Raw genomic sequence first — 21,401 nt, 5'->3', positions numbered from 1 at the left:
GGAATTTCAAACACTGTGTGATGCCCCTCTCCTTGACGTCGTGACCCTGAAGATAAAATATTTGTTGCCGAAGACGTTACAATTCCCCCGCACTCATCTGCCCTTGCCACAGTGTCATGCAACATTCTTGCTGATGCCAGCACACTTTTTACGCCATCTACAATTTTCGCTCGTCGCAAATGTTCCCCGCTGCCTTTCGCCCTTTTGGACGTTCATGCCGGCATCAGCAGACTGCTCGTCGCCAACCGATTGTCCTGTCCTCTGACTTTGTATTGAGGGGAGTGCGTTGGCCGTGCCCAGTGTGTCGACCCTGCTTCCATCATTGACATGCCAACGGGTTACATCGCCACTCACGAGGTCGCCGGAGTGACCTGTAACCCCGCGCAGGAGCCGACTTCGCCCGATGTTTTACATAGCTCCATCGCCGACACGTTGACTGTTACCCAACGCGCCCAGCTTCTACGCCTTCTCTACAAGTTCCGTTCGTCTTTCGACTGCCAGCATGTTCCCTTGGGCCGCACGTCAACTAATTGTCATCGCATCGACACGGGTACCAGTGCGCCACTGCGACAAAGACCATATCGTGTATCCGCGGCAGAGCGCCATGTTATCGACGACCAAGTAGCTGACATGCAAAAGCGCGGCATCATTCAGCCTTCGGATAGCCCCTGGGCATCTCCCGTTGTTCTTGTTAAGAAGAAGGACGGATCGATTCGATTCTGTGTCGACTACAGTCGTCTTAACAAAATCACTCGTAAAGATGTTTACCCTCTTCCGAGAATTGACGATGCCCTTGACTGTCTCCAAGGCGCGGAGTTCTTCTCTTCTATCGACTTACGCAGCGGCTATTGGCAAGTCCCCATGGCACCCGAAGACCAACCTAAAACGGCCTTTGTAACACCAGATGGCCTATATGAATTTCGTGTCATGCCTTTCGGACTTTTCAACGCCCCCGCAACATTTGAGCGCATGATGGACAACCTTTTGCGTGGTCTCAAGTGGTAAACGTGCTTGTGCTACTTAGATGATGTGGTTATTTTCTCGCCCGATTTTCCCACCGATCTCTGTTGGCTAGAGGAAGTGTTACATTGCCTAACTGCCACCGGCCTTCAGCTCAACCTGAAGAAATACCACTTTGGCGCTAGTCAGCTCACCATCCTTGGCCATGTAGCATCTAAACACGGTATTCTTCCTGACGTCGCCAAGCGCCGTGCAGTTGGTGATTTTCCCAAACCTTCCTCCGTAAGAGAACTTTGCAGCTTCCTTGGCCTGTGTTCTTCCTTTCGCCGCTTCATTTGGAATTTTGCGTCCATCACCGTTCCTTTGAATGAGCTTCTACGGAGCGACTTGAACGATTACGCCTGGTCGTCCGCTTGTGACGACGCCTTCCAAGAGTTGCGTCGTCTACTGACCTCACCGCCTATACTGCGTCACTTCGACCCGACAGCTCGGACCGAAGTACATACCGACGCCAGCGGTGTTGGACTCGGCGCTGTGCTTGCGCAGCGCAAATGTGGATTCGACGAGTACGTCGTTGCATACGCAAGCCGCACCCTCACCAAAGCCTAGAAGAATTGTTCCGTTACGGAGACAGAATGCTTGGCCATAATCTGGGCACTTGGTAAATTTCGACCCTACCTCTATCGCCACCCCTTCGACGTGATTACAGACCACCATGCACTTTGTTGGCTGTCCACGTTGAAGGACCCCTCAGGTCGGTTAGCTCGCTGGGCTTTGCGGTTGCAAGGTTTCGACGTGCGCGTTGTCTACAGGTCTGGCTGCCGCCACACCGATGCCGACGCCCTTTCCCGTTCGCCCATGTCAACCGAAATCGATGCTTGCCTCTCTGCCGTTGACCAGGTACCTTCGTTCCCAGCAGATAGCGACATGGCTTCGGAGCAACGAAAGGATGCCTTGATTAGTGCTCTTATCCGCTTCCTTTCAAACTCGTCGACTGTTCCTCCACTTTCCCGAGCTTTGCACCGTCAAGCATCCCACTTCGAAATTCTAGATGGACTTCTCTATCGCCGGAATTACGTCTCTGACGTTTGCAAGTGGTTGCTGGTCATACCTCGACATCTTCGTGGTGAAATATGTTCTGCCTTCCATACTGCCTTGCAGTGTGCACATGCGGGTGTCTTCAAGACGCACACCCGGCTTCGCTCCAGGTTATATTGGCATGGCATGTACACCTTTGTGTGCAAGTACATCCGGTCGTGCCCTCAGTGCCAACACCGCAAGGTTCCTGCTCAGCATGTCTCTGGCCCACTTCAGCCAATCCCGTCTCCTGCCAGGCCCTTCGATCGCATTGGCATTGACCTGTATGGACCCCTTCAAGGCACGGCTTCCAGAAACCGCTGAATAGTCGTCGCCATCGACCATTTGACGCGATACGCAGAAACAGCCGCTCTGCCTGCTGCCACCGGTCGTGATATTGCATCCTTCCTCCTGAAAAACTTTATTCTCCGTCACGGTGCACCTCGCGGACCTTTGAGTGATAGAGGACGTGTCTTCCTCTCCGAAGTCGTAAACGCGCTCCTTACTGAATGTCGCATCGTTAACAGCACCATCACCACCTACCATCCTCAAACTAATGGTCTGACGGAAAGATTTAACCGCACCCTTGGCGACACGCTCTCCAAATACGTCGCCTCTGATCACACTGATTGGGACCTCATTTTGCCATTCCTCACGTGAGTTCGCCTACAACACTGCACCAGAGGCGACCACAAACTTCTCCCCATTCTTCCTCTTGTATGGCCGCGAACCTTCGACTACCCTTGGCACCGTTCTTCCGTATAGACCCAACTGATCCGAATGTACGCCCATCTCTGAAGCTGCCCGCCGCGCAGAGGAATGCCGTCAGCTCGTCCGTTCGTTTACAGCTGTCGACCAATGGCAACAAAAATCTCGACGTGACGATGATCACCCGCATTGACAGTTTTTTTCCGGATTCATTTGTATGGCTTTGGGTTCCTGCCGTTCCTGCTAGCCTCTCATCCAAGCTTGTCTCGATATATCAAGGACCCTACCGTGTTGTAGCGCATACATCTCCTGTGAACTATATTGTCGAGCCTGTCACGCAATCTACGGACCAACATTGTCATCGTCGTGAAACCGTCCACGTACAACGCCTGAAGCCGTATTACGACCCCATGATCCTATGTTCACCATGAGTCGCCAGGATGGCTGCTTTTCCAATGGGGGGTGATTGTAGTGAAGACGAATGCCCGGCGCTGCAGACACATCGCCGCTAGTCCGGGAGGCGCGAGCTAGAGATTGCCTGACCTGCTCTGGTTGAGACACGTTGCCTGCTGCTCCCTTGGCCTGTATTTACATTAGACTAGTAATTCCAGCGGTTCATCCTGTCGAGGTGGCCAAATCGAAACGCCCCAAGCATCTCAATGCGCGGGCTTGCTCCTGCGCAATTCATTACGACGTTGTTTGCCGCGGGTCGATGCATCAGTTATTGGCGTAATGGTTTCAATATCGGGCTTCTGTACTAGACCTCCTGTGTTGTAGTCCAGCCGCCGGATAACTTTAATGATGTTTGTTTATTTATTGCGCAATAATTTCTTGAAAATTAAGAGTTAGCAAAGTCACGAGGTCGTTTGAAGCGAGAAGGACGACGTTTAGGCAAATCCACGTACTACTCATCATTCCTAAGCCGGCTGGACCGCGTGGTTCGCAGCTCCCATAGGCATTGCGCCATATTTCCCGCTAGTAATTATTCTGTAAAACACTATGGGCTGGAAAGCTTATCTTCCTACTGAGTCTATTTGTTGGCACTGCTGTTGCGTGAACCAAGATTTCCAGTGAAACAGTGTTTTTTCATATTTCACAAAATTGCTGTATTTGTCAGAAAAAAAATAGACACGTGTTCAGTACTTCGCTGGAAACTCTACAGTTCACCGTGTCTTGCGATTCTCCACAACTGCCTAATTGCCATATGGACAATTAGATCAATTAGAAAGATTGCGTTGTATTATCGATTTCGGTTTCTGTTCCGTATTGTTTTCTGTTCACCATTTCGCCTCCCAACAGTGTGCACTAGTGTCTCCTGCACAATAACCATCTACTTCATTAAACTTTCGCTGTTCATCTCAGTCTATTTCTGCCTCCCCCTGTTTATTCCGCGGCGCAGCCCACAGTATTAGTTAGATAATTACTTCTAATAAAATAATTGAATGTCAATGGCTAAAAGTTAGTATATAAAAAAAGACGGGCACAACATACACTTGGTGTAATTAACGTAGCATGATGTGTGTTTTTTAATAAACTTGGTGAATACAAGCTGGTACACCATGCCTGACATTAGGCCTCTTAGCATTCAACCGAGCAACTTATGCGGAGACGAGGCGTACCCAGCGGTGTCATTGTTCTTATCAGGTGTTGAGTTGTTGCATACACGCCTCTATGGCTTAGCAGCTTGGGTGTTGCGCTTTGTAAGCACGAGGTCGCGGGATGAAATCCCGGCCGCAGCGGCCGCAATTACATGGGAGGAAAATGCAAAAACACCCGTGTGCCGTGCATTGCGGTTACGGTAGAGATCCCCTGGTGGTAAAAGTTGCTCTGGTGTCTCCCACTACGGCAGGCATCAAAATCAAATCATTGTTTTGGCACATAAACCCACATAATTCAATTCAATTGCCTTATGCCATGTGAAAGATGCAGCACAAAAATCCAAATCTGAACACTCCCAATTCTTCGCGATGTATCTTCATGCTCATATAGCAATATATTCTCTAATGTACACAAGAGGGTTCAGAAGTCAAAATGACGGTAGTGAACCGAGTATCGGGTAAAGTAGCAACTGCAAACACTTGTGAACCTTGCAGAAGAGAGAGAGATCAACGCCAGTCATACGTCTATGTTTCTTTTTTTTTCTCAGTTTGTTGGTATGCAGGAACCTATATGGACCTACAGTACTACCGCGAGTTTCTTCGTTCGTTGTAAAGTGGATGTACGGAAGAGCATAACTGACACATCAATTTCATTCAGAAGGACATATTACACTGACGAAGAAAGGTGAGATGTACATATTCATTATAAAAGTTAAGAACTGAAATTTATTCTTTTTTTCATCAGGCATTGGACCGCTAAGAACCTTGAGGGAATCTTTCTACACAAACAAAAGGATGTCATGCAGATCAGGCCTCCAGGTATTTAAATATAGCAAACCTGTTTCTACTTTTATTGATATCACAAGATTTTGTGGATGAAAAAACAATTTAGGAACAAAAAAATAATTGTTTTTCTTTACGCAAGCATATTTGTTCTCAAGGGCCTCAAGGTGCCCCGCAACACATTTTATCGAAGTCGAGAAGTGCATTTAATGCTTAAATACACAATTTAAGACGTTTTTGCAGAAAAAAAGTACTTTCGTGCCATCAGAAGAAGTGGATTTATTACCAAACGTTGCATTCCATGCCCGTCGCGGTGATGCGACTGATTCTTCAATTCCTTGCAATGTGAAAGCAATGGAAGCAAAAGAGGCGGTGCCCACAACGCTCCACCTGCGAAACGACACCTTGTCGAGCAGTTCAACCTTGATTTCAGACATTCAGGCGGACCCCACTACTTCCTGTTTTGGCGCCACGCTGCGGCAAACTTAACTGAGTGCCCGCTCGTCGCGGCACCAGGCGGTGGTACCTCCGCTACGGAGCAGATGTAGCTACATGCAAGTGTAGGAACTAATGCATTGCCTGTTCTAGCTTTGTCCTGCACCAGCTCGCCCAACAAATAGTAGCCACATCCAAATTGCGCATTTTGAAGCACTGCTATTATCTCCATACGAGTGATGTGGCAAGGCATCTAGGCAGGATCGGCGACGAGTGAGTGCGCCAGAATTGTGGTCTGTTCATAAATTTCGCATGGTTGGAGTTATGTGTTCAAATCTATTCGAAAATAACGACACCCCACGGCGGTGACATGGATAAGTAATGCGGCCAAAGCTAATTTAATTCCTGCTCTGGCGGATGCGAGTGCGTGAGAAGACGACAGTCGGCTTCTTTAGGGTGTACGTGCATGTCATCGTAAATCGAAACGCAGACTTTCGCTTGCGTCAGCCCGTTTATTAACTGCGTCAATTAATATACGGACTAGCACTAGGAATATGTGCACTGATTGAAACAGACTATTTGATTGATCTCAGGCATTGGCTGAAAGCAGCCTTCTATAGAAATCTAATAAATGACTAGATATGGCAGCCGCTGGCAGCTTCAAAAAAGGTGAGGAGAAGGCTCTGTTTGAAAAGAGAAAAAGTTGGTTTCGCATTCTGATTGTGAGCTTTACACGTCACGCACGATTGTAAAACTGCACCGAGATGCCCACAGCAGCATTGGCTATCAGCGGACTGGATGTTTTCACATAGGCCGAGGGGTGGAGCAAGGGCCCTTCAACTCTGTAACTTATACACTTTCCATGCGCTAAACAAAGAGACACGATCAGGGTCTTCTAGTCAAATTAATTAATATCCATATACTTGAATTATCTTTAAAGTAATATAAATAGAGTTCCATCGCGTGAGACTCCGCGAGATTCAAGCCTTCATCGCCAAAATGGAGTGGTCTTTCGCTCTAAACACATTTCCATGAAGTATAACTGAAGTAAAAAGTATAAACAGTATAAACTGAAGTATAAATCGGTCGTGCTGCATATTCTTCCGCTTCAAGTAACCGCGCGCACGTAGTTTTTTTTTTTTGACGCTTAACAAATCTCATTAGCGCCTCAAGGCTGAAGTGCAGGCGCACTTTGATGTCTGGATTTCGCCCTTTTATCGGCCGCCGAAAGTTCAGTTCTCCGCAAACAGTTCTCCCATATGACGCACTGGCCTAGTCTTCTACCTTTCTCATCGTTTGAGCTTGTGTGCTTGGCGCCCCTGTGTGCCAAGCTCCCCTGTCGACAACTTTTGGCCACGACAGGTTGCGCGCGCCAAACTAACCACTGTATTGCTCGCCAATCATATATTAGCCAGTCTGTCGCGTGGTTCTGCCCCTTGCTTCCCAATATATTTTGCTTGAGTGTGAAGCGCCAATTCCGAACACGTGTGTTAAGCAGCGACCACGACAGAGACGTCTCAGTGTCTACACAACAGCTGTGGAGTACGCTTTCAGTGTAATGGCCTCATTCAGCAACCCGAAGACGTACAAGCAAATTCACCTGTGGCACAATGGTGCACGTAGATATTTTTGGAGTCACTAGGCAAGGACTGCCATTCGCTCGTCTACGCACAGTGCAAGGTAGCCGCGCAAACTGCAGCGGGACGCGACAGTGGGAAATGCTGCCATTCGTCCGTCGCCTGTTCCGCCTGATATATCGCCAGCGTCTAGCTCAGCTGCGGAGCATCATCTTGCTGCAAACGCTTCCAAGGAGTACAACACGCAGACCATTCGGGTTGCATCACTGCCCATATAAACAGAGATGGCTATGACATCTCGGTTCCCTTCAGTTCTTTCACCTTCAGCCTGTGCTCAAGTTTATCGTTTGTGGCGTAGAATTGTGGTGTTTCGTTGAAGGCGAATATAGTCTAGGTGCCTGAACTTGGTCTCATGGATTTCAGCGTTGAAACCTAGCAAATCGTTGCGCTGTGCATGAACACTTCATCAGTCTTTTGTTAGAGACAAATATTTTTTCAAGTGAGCCGGCGGTTAAATGGAAGTGCTTGTGCAAAGCGGGCCCCTGAAACGGGCAAGCACTTATTTGTGGCGTTGCTCCTCGGCTACAGGTACTGTACATGACCGTTTTTGACCTTCATAGGTAACTCCGCACACCGAGTCATATTGCCCTATATCACATAGCATCCCACAATATATAGGCCGTAACGTCCGTTATGCTTTCAGAAGGCAAATATGGATATTGTGTGCTGATAGAACGAGGCTAAAAACTCAAGTTACCTGGTCAGTGGGTCTTCGGATATCAACAAATGAGAGTTCTGTATCGGGGTGCGCATTTCTCTTTATAGTTAGGTAGTCTGCGTCGGATTCGTGGCACTTGTTTGCGCTCGCAGTATCCAGTGTTTGAAGTGCGTTCGAAGCTTAGGAACAAAGCAGACACCCGCCACCCGTAGGAATTCTCAAACGCCTGCGAAAAGTGACAAGTAAATAAGAACCAAACGCTTTTGCGTTTCTTCCAATAGGTTTCCGAAATTTAGCGTGTTTTTTGGGGGCAATTTGACTTCTATTAGTGTAAATGAATGATTTGAAATTGAATGGAATCAGTTGTAATGGAATTTCACGCGGCCAACATTGTCAGAGAGCAAACTAGGTGCGCTGCGGCCAGGCCGCATGCTCCAAAACTGGAACAAGGTGTGTTTGCACTATCTTATAAGTTTACTGTGGCCAAATAAAAAAAGCGAAAACTCTTCGCGCTGAATTAGAAAAAAACCATCCTCTGCTTAGACCACTAAATTAAAGCATCCTGTCGGAACGATATGCCGCCTTGCGGCACAACATGTGTCATGATCAGCCTTCCGAGCAAGTTATCGTTCCTTCTACCGGTGCGTGCGGAGTAAAGCACATTAGCGCGAATATCACTACTGCTTAAGGCATTAGTAAAGCTAAGGCTGAGACAGAAAACTCAACTAACCAATCGCTAATTAACAAACGCCTACCTAAACACAGTACACTCCGTAATTTGAAATTCCCGCAACCTATTTAAAATGTATAAGGTTAAAGAAATGGTCTGCTAACTGGGAATAAAGAAGTGGTGCCAAGCAAAATCTTTCGAACACAACACGGTCCCCTTTTTCCCAGTGCGCAAGTTTATTAATCATGTCGCTCTCCGTTTCGCGTCGTCTGCTACTTTCGGCAAATTATGAAATGATGAATTGCTGTCTATGAATCGCGCTGACACGCATCCATTGTGTTCTCTTTCGGGCATCTTCACGGTGGTGCGGCCGCTAGGGTTCGAGGATTTAGTTGGAATCGCGAATACCTATCACCACACGACAACCCATGCTGTGGAGTCTACGTTAACCCACACACCCCTGGTGGACCTTGGTGCTAAACAGCAATCGCGTGTTGTGAGTCTTTAAATTGCCCCAAAGCGTCGGCTTCCGCAAGATGTCAGCGGAAAATATTAAAATTGTTCACGTTTTCATGCCTGTGTATTTAAATATTCATGCTGAATGGGTTTCTATGCATCTATTATTGATGCAAAGGTTTCCAACTGTGAGGTGACGCGGGCATAGGAAAGTCCTTTGCTGCAGGAAGGCATGCCGATCCAAATGACTAACATGCCGAACCGCCTGAGTATTACAATTGTCACGGCTTCGCATTCGTTCATAGGCTTTTTCTCTATTCGAGAGTTGCCACCACAATTTGTTTCCACCGGAAGGGGCAAAGGTCCGGAAAGTGCATTGCGTTCCTGTTGGAAGAAGGCAGGCTAAAACCTACACCGCAGATCCCCCCAAAGATTTCCAGTTCAAGAATAAACCTGAAACAATGGGGCTGATGCGTTGGAGTTCGGAAAGTACTGTGGTGCAGCCTGGTGGCGTGCAACGAAGTTGGCTGGGTAGGTTAAGGTGAACGCGTCCCTTGAGTTACAGATGTCTCGCACGCTTTGTGTGCTGTAATAAATTCTGTGAGTAGTTCTCAGATTCTAAAACTGCTTGAAACGTACACCCGACATTTTGCGCTACCGCCTGGCTTATCGGACATGGCAAGCGAGCGCTCTCCATTTCGCCAAAACGCGTCGAAAGCAGGAGGAGCTGACGATGACGCTGAGCAGCACGCAGGCCCCAAAGCACGGTAGCCGCTCTTATTGTTGTTTGGTAAATTGTCATGAACATGAGGGTCGCAGTCCTGATGTGTGCTTCTATCGGGTCCCCGGAAAGCCGTATGAAGCGGAGCGACGGAAGCCCTGGATAGGTGCTGTTCGACGCGTGAAGTACGCAGCAGAAACGCTGCCTGCTACGTATACATGGGGGTATTTACAACCAATACATGTACGGTAAGCAACGCAGCTCGTTCACCTGCTGAGCGCCCTGAACGAAATAATGAGGTTAACCAGGCAAGGTTAACAAAGGTCTCCCTCAAGGCGTAATTAAGTTGGGCTTAATTCCCAATCCTACTTCACTTCAATTCAAAACATAATGTTCTGCATTAAAGTATGTGCCAGCATGAAAATCCTAACATGCGCCGAACAGCAGCGAACATGGTATCGCTATCTTTGGCAACGTGAAGTCTCAGCGATCGTGGTATTTGAAGATAAGCTTTGAATAAAGAATAGGGGGGTGTTCATATAGGACAATTTGAGAATGACATCAAATACGGGTATCCGATTAAAATGGTTTTGCGAACATGAAATGGAATATCGGGCATTATGTACTGTTGGGGGGGGGGAGGGGCGGAGGTATTCGTGAATTGCTGGCGGGATCATTCCCACCGCAAAGTTTTCCTAGCATTTGAACTATTGCTACCGGCCAATGGTGTATATCTAGCACGTTTACAACTTTGCGCGTACAAGTCAAAATGATTAGGTTCAAACAAACGTCTTCTTTTCTAAAGTATGTCTTTCATTGACGCATGTCTAAATTTTAATGTACTCGCTTTTTCTCGACATTGTATGGAAACAGTGTTTCTGTGCACGATTATGTCCCAAAAGAATTTCGATTTATTTCACAGGCGAGAAGTTCACCGCAAAGGAAACTATTCTCTACATAGGTCCCAATTATCACTGCGCTCTCATCAAGGTGACACCAGTTGCTCACGGTTGGTTCTTAATATTCTTTTTATTTTCATTGAATATTATCTCCTTTGAGAATATTTACCACCGTGTTTACTGCTTCATAACTTATGCAGGATGTTTTATGAAATCACAGATTCATCGTAAATGTAATGATATCTAATAAAGCCTTGTTAGCAACATAACCTAATCTCTGCATGTCGGGATAAAAACAGAAATAATGTTCACAGATATCTTCAGAGAGCTAACACTGTCAACAGAGCCATTGAAGGCTACAAAGATAATAGAGTAAAGCGCTATGTAAGCTGTAAATTGGATGGATCGATTTAGGTAATCAAATATATTTAGGTGCGTTACTAACAGTAGGATGCACACTGCTGGCGATGGCGGACGTGGAGTGACAAGGTACGGAGGATTTGCTGAAAATAATAAATAGAGCCCAGGCGCCATGTTACATCTATGCGCCAAGAAATGACAGCTTCGTAATTCTTCGATCAATGCTTCTGCGAAGTTTCATGGACAGTTTAAATCAAATGTCCAAACTGAGAACAATACAAAAATACATGGTGTGTTTGTTTACATTAAAACACCTGAATTACAAAGCGCATAAAATTAAAACGCATGTGTGTTTACTTTTACATGATCTTTATTAGCTATTGAAATCAGCAAGTATTGAAACTCTAAAATTTTCACAATTTCTACGGTAAATAAATGCTCAAGGGCGCAATATGCTTTTAAAGCGAAACTTTATGTCTAGGCGAAATCGTCTATGGCTAGGCGAAATCGCCAGGGTACAGAAAACTATCATCATCAGCATTGACCAGAGCGTCGTATTATTCCGCAGCTGGCTCCTTGGCGCCCCTCGGGATGCGCTCGCGCTCGGAACGTGCTCGTGGCACTGCTCCCGCGTTCATCGTCATCGTCTTCTTCCACAGCTGGCTTCGTTGCCTCTTATCCTTCCAGCGCGGAATTTCACTTTTCTTCTGTCGTCGTAATGACGAGGCCACGTTTTTGGGGGTATGAGCCATTGCTTAAGGGTGGTATCAGACATTTATTGTCTTACGTAACGGACAGATTTGGTTTTGAGGCAATTTAACTTCGAAGAATGACAAGTGGCAATGGCGGGCGAACGCTGCTAGCGACGCCACCGAGCAAAATCGAGACACCGAATGCAAGCGAGAACGGCGCGGACTGCGGGCTTACCGTCAGCGACGTCGTTCTTTCCGTCGCAGCCGAACGTGTGTGTAACCTTATAATTGAGAAATAGTAGAATGAACCTTTAATATTAACCCAGGGATAAACAACGGGACGGCACGTTCCAGCTTCGCGGGATAACCGTCTTCACGGAGTGGAGGGGCCGACGAATTTATTTTTGGTTCTGCTTTAGAATAAATTATTAAAACATACATTTACCAATATATTTCAAATACTTCATAGTGTAATGATTTCATCCATTTATTTTTTGTGTATTTGGGACGCTGTATGTGAATTTGTAGTTTGACACGCATAAATTGTCTGTCTACGTCAACACGTATGTTAATAGTAGATGTAAGGTGTTCTGCACTCAGCCTCAATTTTTTGCAAAAAGCTACATATCGCTGTGAGGAACGTATATGAAAATATCAGTCTTCATCCAAAGCAAAAAAAACCAGCTCATTTAAACGCTAGGAATTGCTTTTTGTCAGTAGATCCTTGGCAACTATAAAGCACATGCCTCTTTGGACAATGGGGGTTCTGGTTGGAGAGCTACAGCCCTGACCACACATTTTTCTGTCCGTATGCGTCGGCGAAAGGAGGGGATTAGTTCTTGGTATTGATGATGCCGAGGACTGTGTCATGTGGAAATGAGGAAACTGGCGACGCCAGTTGGCAAGGTGACTTGTTCTGATAGGTCTGGTACCACTGAAAGTGGTAGCGCCCCGAGCGCAGAAGAGCAAATGGGCATGGCAATTGAAGAGTTAAACGAAACGGCTAGATCCCGACAGTAGTGACCAGCAGCCGTCAATGAAAAGCTCCCACGTGATGTTCCCCCTCCGATATCTCGGGCACGCTAAACAAGGGGCACAAAAGTGTTGCCTCATCTGGAGTATACTGAGTAGCAGAAGACATCGGAAAGCCTCCCCGACCAAATATCGGTAGTCGCCCCAGAGTGGAAGCAGAGGCAGCATGTGAGATGGTCCTGGTCTCCACCACGTTTCAGGCAAACCTCGTGAGGGGTGATGGTCCGCTTCGATGAAACAGCACCCGAGGACGGTAAGGAGGACGCGAAGGGTCCAGGAGCGGGGTGGAGGACGCGAATAGAACGAAAAACTGGGGCACCACCGGTAATAAGGCGCACAACACTGAAACATCTAGAAAATATTGCTCAAACCACGTGAAGTGACTGATTTCGCAGTACATACAGATGTCACAGTACATATGCACATAAATAACGGCCCATGTCATAGTACACACAGTACGCCCAGAGCTCCAGCTGCACGATGACACACCACGCGGCTGAAAAACGATCAAGAACCTGGCAATGAATATACTTAGCACATATACATTGATCATCTGTCGACAGCGAAAATTAAATTGCAGCTTTTGCGTGGCAAATAGCCAATAATACGTGGCAAGCACTCCCGTGGTCAGATGTGGCCTCATATGGCCGTAAAGTGGAGCTGAGGGCTACGCTTGCCTTTCCTCGATGGATTTCACTGGTAAAATGACCTACCTTGCAGTCGGTGGCACCCTGCAGCCTACTGCCACATAATGCTGTGGCAATAGTCTGGATAACAAACTTGATGCTGGTAACAAAATCAAACGTACAATCCTCACACCGACTCTAAGGATTCCCTCAAGATATGCGGCTCACAGTACCAGCAGTATCTAACAGAAGAATACGTGACGCCGCAGCCCTTTTAGAGCATCAAGGCGTCCGCATACAACACGATTGGTTCCCGGTTCACCAGAGTATTGACGGCCACGAGGCTGCCCACAACGACAGAAAAGAGAAGTAGCCTGCACCCTGAGCAAGTGACGTAAAAGGGTGACACCAAAACAGTTTGGGCAGTGACACTATTAGCTTCCCGCAGATTTTCACGCTTCCCAATGACATGCTAGGAGAGACAAACACCGTTGGCAACAGTGGCGAAGCAAATGAAGAAGGAAAGAAGCACGCCGAATTCTCAGGTTACTACGAAAGCGCAATACTCAATAAACAAGACAGGAAGGAAACAAACACTCCACCAGCATTCGGCCACCAGACTCCTATCCTGCCGCGTGGGCAATTGGGCGACGCGCAGCGTCCATACTTCGCCGTCTGTGTGCTTGTACATCGCTGACATGTGTCATATTAGCCAGCATTCGAGGATCCACGAGTGACCTATAACATAACCAAAGACGCAGTTGGAAGTGTGTGCTAGAGCACTGCACGGGCCGATTTTTTCAGCCCGGGCCCGGCCCGGGCCCGTTTTTACATTGGGCTGCCCGCCCGAGCCCGATCAAAATTTTATGGCGAGACCCGGACGCGCCCCAGGCCCGCAAATTATCTACGTTACCCGCCCGGCCCGGCCCGCCACCTATTTACCTTAGGCCCCAGCGTGGCCCAAGCCCGGCTCGAAACCGGTCCCAACCCGGCCCGAGACCGAAAAATAGATGTTTTTCAGAGTTGTGACGCCCGAGAATAACTCGCTGCACGTTACATGCGCACCACCAGAAAGCCCGAGCCTGGCCCGGGTCCGGGTCAAAAAGCACACGCCGTGCCCGAGCCTGGCCCGGGCCCGTAAAAAAACTGCTTTACCCGGCCCGTGGGCCGGGCCGGGTCCGGGCTTTTGGGTAAGCCCGAGCCCGTGCCGTGCTCTAGTGTGTGCTATGCGAAAGGCACACAAATGACTGCAGAGTACTTGTTATTGGATTGCGAAAACAGGATTGCGAAAACAAGAAGTCTCCCAAAGAACATGTTTTATTAATGCTTCTACTAGCAACACGACCGAAAACATACGCGTAAATAATCGACCCAGCGAAATCGCCTTACGACTGCTAGATAAGCTATCGAACCATTGCCCACTTCATGTTACCGAGAGGCTATAAGTACGAAGTAGATGTTTCAGTACATTTTATACGAAGCCTACCCTTTCCACCCCATCTTCTAATCCCGCTCCATTTGGCTCCATATCCTAGAAGCAAGAGAATGAGATTGTAGGGTATTCCTATAATTTTAATGGAGACATAATTCTTTTCTTTCACTCCATCTATTATGTCCAGATAACATTCAAGCTTCTAACGTAGTGTGGCGAAAGTAGTCGGCGGTGACACTAACCTTCGCGTCGTTTAGATGAAGCTAACAGCCATGAACGACCAAACCGCTAAAAACATCATTATTAGCGCGCTAATCACAGGAACGAAGGTAGAAGGCTACAAGAAGAATCATTCCTACTATTTGCGCTCTATAAAATGATTTTTTCTTGTCCTAAGAATGTTTCACCAACCAGCCCGAGCAGCCACCCTTTTGACAAAACCGTACAAATAATCTTTTGAACTTTGTAGCTGTACTTTCTTTCAAATATACGACCCTCTTGACCATTGTATTTACACAAGAACAATGCTAAAGTGCTCAATATTCTCACCATACTTGGGCGTAAGGATGGCATCATCAACCATGTAGGCCATCATCAAGAACGATGCCCGTTAGAGATTCAGAATAACGGCGCGAGTTCTGCAACTGCTATGGCATCCGACAAAGTGACGAAAACATCTTTGCCACTCTTCGCTCGCAGCTCCCGTACATAAGGTAAGGGAGGGAGAGGGTAAAGACGACGTAATAAGGCAAAGAAACACTACTACTTGATACCTCAGCAGTTGCGCGCACCCTGCATATACCTGATACGGTACGGCACGTTTCTGTTTTTTCGGCAAAATAAACACCGTGACGTTTTTTTTAGAAGGGCAAATGACACAGGGCGTACAGACACAAAGCCACACGAAAAAACGTTATGTCTATGCTACTTACCGACGGCAGCCGCACGTCAAATCAAGAGTTCTGAGAACGCCACGGTAGCTTGGCGACTATGGAGTTGCTCGAGGTCGCCGATTCCTTGCTATAGCCATTGGGCTACCGCGACGGGCAGAGATGTGTTGATTTACGCAGCAGCCGCTTGTGTAGTGTCGTCTATAGACCTTTGCGACAGCACGCCCAGCGTCAGTTGTCCACTAAACAAATTAGCACAGTGCTCATTTTAAGGCGAAAGCTGCGTTTCAAGGCCGTTGCAAAACCGCGTCGTCGACAGCAAATGGTGCTCTTAGGATAAGAAGCAATAATGTGTACAAAACTCCGAGTAAAGGAGGAAGAATGATTAAACAAGTGAACTGAAGTGATAATTGGTTTATAGTTGGGTAATGAGGTGAATTGAAAGGTAACTGATGGGCGTAGAGTGAATTAAAGGGGTTTATTTGGGTGATAGGAGACAAACGAAAAGTAATGATGAGATAGAGCGAGCTAATATAATGAAGAGGAAATGAGAGTGCATTAAGAGTTAATAAAGATTAACAAAGCAGTGATAGGGTGAATCAAGAGTAAATCAATTGTGAATAAAGGGCTTCTGGGGTGGGGGAGTTATTGCCAAAAATATATGTGACATTTCAGTGTCCAGATGAGAGTGACTCAGCAAGAAAAAAGTGCTGCGTCACGGTACGAGTTTGGTGCATCATAGGAAAGGTGAATTGCAAAAAAAACATGACTTCAAAAAATGAATAAATTGTGGTTTCAGAGTGAGGATGACTCAGCAAAAAATGTGGTCACCATGTCATTTTCAGTTATCGGATTTCGGCCTCGCGCCTTCAAGTCGTCTTAGTTGTAGCATAAGGAACCCCTAGTAATTTTTCGGAATCAGGTGAAACGTACCGTGCCCAATCGTACCGTACCTGATCGTCCCGTACCTTGAATTTACATTTCTCAAGTTTGGCCGACAATTTTGCAATGTCTAGCGGTAACGTTTTCTTTGGTGAAGTGACCCCAAATGAGGCATGCGTTCTGATTCCGCATTCCGCACTGTCACGAGCGAAGAATGGGCAAGGCTGTTATTCTCTCGTATTCGTGACTGCGTGGGCTGTGTCCCGTCTCTGCTTAGTATCCGTACTTCATCTCTACCTTTCTGTCTACATCCCTTCTGGACTGTTGCGCGTGAGTACAAAGGTACGTGCTGCAGTCGCTGCAGTGCGTTCCCGGGGGGCTTACGCATAATTGCAGAACTCTGAAAGGTATTGTGCCGACACCCTAGAGCTCCTGAGGGCATGGTGAGGATGGGTTGGGAGACCCCAAAATTGTTTTTGGCATCACCTTCGCCCTGTGCCGCGTTCCTGCCGTTCATACACGCACTCTCAACCACCCCCTTGTGCCAGACAACAACAGCGCCACCAACAACGACGGCGACGAGGACGACGACAGCGGTGGTGGTGGTGGTGGTGGCGGCGGCAGCAGCAGAAGCATCCGCCTAAAGGTCAAGGTATCGGGCTGCGGCAATGTGTGGCCGAGGTTCTAATGCCACCGCCTTATGCGCAAGATTGGTCTTCTTAAAAAAAGCAGAGATTGAATCTAGTCGGCAACAACACGACCAGTGAACGTCTGAGCTACCCAGGCGAAATCATGAGATAGTTGCCAAAGAAAGCATTGCCAATGTAACTGTACCTGGTAACGAAGCTTGCATGAAGGCCGATACATTCATAACCTCGGTGATTCATGGGGCTTAGTGCCATCGGTCATGAGGGGGCAGAACAAATAATATTGTGACATCACATCTTGAAAAAAAAAACGTTATTCTTGTGGTCGACGGAACGAAAATTGATTTCCTGGTCTGCCATTAGAGCAGTATTTTCAAATGCCCTGCACTTCGCCTTGAAGGGCGTTTCGAGATTTTAGCCCACATAAGAATGAGGCAAAATGCCAGCTGTACGGGTGTTGAAGTCACACCCTCGCACAGAACACCGTTTCTTCGCAGGCCGAAGAACACTTTGGGTGTTGAATACAGGTCACATCATCGGTCGCCAAGCCGGACGGCTAGCGCAGCCGCTCGAAGACCGTTAAAGTAAACAATTATGTGTTGTTCGTAACTCACTACTTTTCACTGAACAAGTAGACCAATGAAGAATCACAGCTCGCAAGCACTGCGCCACCAGAATTCAGACAAATGTTGACGAGCAAAAAAAAAAAGAAACGTGTGATGGTTGGCGTATAGCCACAGGTGAAAATTACGAGCATGCCTTTCTGCACACTGCAATAGCTGCATTGCATTGCGTTTGATAGCAGCGTAAACGCCCCTGTTTTAGCGGGTGCGAAAAAAAAGTTATTATTGGTAGTAATAAAGTAAAAGAGACATGTCGTTTCTTTCCTCGCCAAACGTACTAAGATTGATTAGGAATATTATTTTCCGTTTGTGAAATCAAATGCTGCCCTGCGCTAATTAAGAAGGGTTTTTCTTTGACACTGTTTGTTGCCTCCACACATAGTCGCGCTTTATTTGCTGTTGGTAAAGCCACTTTTGCTCACGTCGGTTACGATTGGGTGTTGACCACTTTTCAACCGAAGTTTCGCTACCCATTAGGATAGACCTTGCTTTCTCTTTAGCAAACGACAAGAAAACGACGCGTTCTCTGCGTTTACGCGTTTTCCTTAATTACCATAGTTATCCGCTCAGTCCAAAGAGAAATGCGAGAAATCGATCTTTAGTAGTGTCCCATATGGCTGCAGAAACGGTCATGCACTTTATTCCAAGCTTCGAAACGAAACAGACATTTGTGACCCCAAATAATAGCTGTACTTAGGACAGGATAATTGTATCTCCCGATAACATATATTGTAAATTTTTATTACTCAGGAGTGCCTGTTCCTTACGTACTGGGTGAACTGGGGCACCAACGCAACCAGTGCAGTTTCCAGTATGAGCTAGCGAACTCTCTCAAGAACCAGCACGTTTACAGCACATACCAAAACGTATAGCAAAAAGCAAGTACTCTGTGTCAAGTACTCCACTCCCACTCAATGGAAGCCCTATTGAAGTTGTCAATAACTTCAAAACTCTTCATACTGTATTTACTGAGCATATGTAATCAGACTAACATATTGATTTTGTAGCTAACAAGGCAGTTCGTGCATTAAGACTTGTCTATTGTCACTGTGACTTTGGTTTATGACACTTTATTGATGTCTTAGAATAAATACTGTTTTCTGGTGTGGAAACCAGCACTTCCGCAATCATGTTTCAACTCAATTAACTTCAAAACAACTTGATAAGACTTCTTGCTAAAATTCCTTCCGATTACGCGACTTGACCGTTACCTAACAAGTATGGCTTAATTAGTTTGGACCATCGCTGTAATTTTAAGCTATGTTTTGTGCTACGAAAGGAAGTGAAGAAAAGTGCCCATTATTTACGCACTCTGGGTAACTTATACATAAACAGACATACCTATATCACTGGATTCTTAGAATATTCGGAAGTGCGTCTCAGCACAACTAATTATGGTGAAGATAAGTTGTTGCATCATGCCTAGAATATGAAATATGTTTATGAACAAATTTTAAATGTAGAGTATTTCACACTCGGCCAACTTAGGCAGCATTATATGTAGCGCTAATTTCATTCTGTATTCTATTTCCTTTGCATGCTCTTTGCGTATGCATAGCTTAGGCTTAGATAAACTGATTTCTTTAATTGTGTACCATGAAATGAATCATGCGAAATTACATACCCAGTATTCATTGTAAATTTCTTTGCACTTCTCTTCAATGTGTTTAAAGCTTGCACATTTGTCCATTTCAATGAAGAATGTGTAGCTAACCACGTCATGTATCATTGATTCGGTCTCTGACCAAATGCCGACCAATGTCCAAGATGAGGGGCGAGACCCTCGTCAAGGTACCTAAAAGCAGGTTTTTCTCTCACTCCTCGTATTCTGGCAAAGTCAACATCATCAACCTATATGAATGAATGAATGAAAAACTTTATTTCACGAGCTTTTCAGCGCATGCGCCGGATGGAAGTGTGTCGGCTGCAGGACGAAGGCCTCTCCCTGTGATCTCCAATTGCTCCTGTCTTGCACTAGCTGATTCCAACTTGCGCCGGCAAATTTCATGGCTTCATCACTTCACCTAGTTTACTTCCGGTGGCTTCATCAGCCCACCTAGTTTACTTTGTTGAAGATTAGGGGACCTTTCTAATTTCGTTGCACCTGTACTAGTATATCCTCACTAGCTCTTGGCATTTTGCTTTTTGCCGGTGTCAGGCGCCACTCCATGCCTCAAAATGTATTGGGCTGGAGGAGGAGTCAAACTTATGACTTTCAGATTAGCAGCCGGGTGTTCTACCTCTGCTCCAAGCCACGTTGCACATGAAATAAACTCTTTCTGCTTCTTCTACCAATGCCCCCTGCGTTACAGCACTGAGCGCAGCATATCGTCCAGTGTGACCCAGCTGTTTTCCAGCAGCCTCACCGTTGTTTCAATGACTTCCCGGGAGCGCCTCCTTCTCAAGTGTGATGAAATGTAAAAAAAAAAAACAAACGCCACAGTTTTCCAAAAGAAGGCAGTGGCAGAAGCTGGTTTGTGCAATAGGGTATGCTTGATATTTCAGCAAAGCAAAGATACTCTGGCTCATAAAATGGTAATTCTGTACCACCCTAAAACCATCACACAATTATATTTCTAATTTATATAAATCACAAGCAGCGCCACATCATTAGTGGCACCAGGAAGTAGGTTGAAAATTTCATTCCCTTTGACTTACCGAACATTATTGTTACTTCGAGACTCGAACGGACTGTACAAATTTTCCTGCTAGCGCATATATTTCTCCCTTCACGACATATTGCGCAGATTTCATATCGCTCTCCTACTTTATTACATCACGTCTCTTCCTTTGGAATAATCTATTTATTTCAAATCTTTGTACAATCTACCTAGCAGTACAGTTTTAGCAACTTTTGTTTCTTCTATTTTTTGTAGGTCTTACACCATATTTCGACCTCCGAGTGTTGAATTCTTCGGTCACCCATGGTGTTGACCCAATTTGCCTTAAAATGTTTGCTGGGTTCGGAGAACGAGGACGAGTTATTTATGGACGCAGTTGCCAGGAAATACTTTGCATCCACTAAGGCGCTTTGGCCGTGGTCTCCAGCAGTTACCAAGAAGAAACGAATCAGTTATCAAGAAGAAACAAAAAATGAATAGGAGTGGCGTGTAATCTTGTGAACTTTTGTGATATCTAAGCCATGATGAAAATGGTATAAACGAAACAACACACCTCTGGAGCAACAGCACAATATTACGGGGTAAATAAAGACAAATTGGTTGCAGCAATTGCACTGTTATGCTGACTATGGTTCGGAATATCCTATGCTTGGAAAGTAGTTTCCTTTTTTCTTGGAGTTCTTACAACGACTGAAAATAAAGGCTTCAGAATCAGAAGTACATTTTCCTTATGTTTCTTTTTCGTGTGCAGTGCTTTCTCGGTAAACTGTTCATTCAGACGTTCAAGCCCGTTAAGCTGCAATAATATTGCTTATAAATTAAGTCTGTTCAGTCAAACTCATTCTATAGCTGAAAGTAAACGCCTCAAGATTTTCCCTGTAAGCTGCAAGCCATCAACTAAGAAGTTTGTAGTGCCTGAATTGCCACCGAAGCATTGTTGCTGCTTTCTAATCTCAGATAAGTAATTGCACAACTTTTTTTTAAAGAAAGGAAC

The 21,401-nt window shown here is 46.2% G+C and overlaps 1 protein-coding gene across 2 annotated transcripts in view; it reads left to right on the top strand.

The window, feature by feature from the left end:
* LOC119459646 (uncharacterized) overlaps positions 1-21,115 on the top strand; it is a 30,577-nt gene extending 9,462 nt beyond the window's left edge. Inside the window, exons 2-5 of one of the 2 annotated variants that reach the window (XM_037721322.2) lie at positions 4,892-5,028; positions 5,089-5,162; positions 10,626-10,712; positions 20,663-21,115. In XM_037721322.2, coding sequence (XP_037577250.1) covers positions 4,892-5,028; positions 5,089-5,162; positions 10,626-10,712; positions 20,663-20,811 — 447 coding nt within the window. In that variant the 3' untranslated portion in view covers positions 20,812-21,115. Of the gene's footprint in view, positions 1-4,891; positions 5,029-5,088; positions 5,163-10,625; positions 10,713-18,536; positions 18,699-20,662 lie in introns of those variants that run through there. The other variant, XM_049671024.1, reaches the window with a different exon arrangement.
* Positions 21,116-21,401: the final 286 nt, after the last annotated feature.

This window comes from Dermacentor silvarum, chromosome 7 (genome assembly GCF_013339745.2).
Source record: "Dermacentor silvarum isolate Dsil-2018 chromosome 7, BIME_Dsil_1.4, whole genome shotgun sequence".
In the NCBI taxonomy this organism is placed as follows: Eukaryota; Metazoa; Arthropoda; class Arachnida; order Ixodida; family Ixodidae; genus Dermacentor; species Dermacentor silvarum.
Note: the sequence above shows the minus strand (reverse complement) of the source record. Positions and strands in the feature narration are given on the sequence as shown.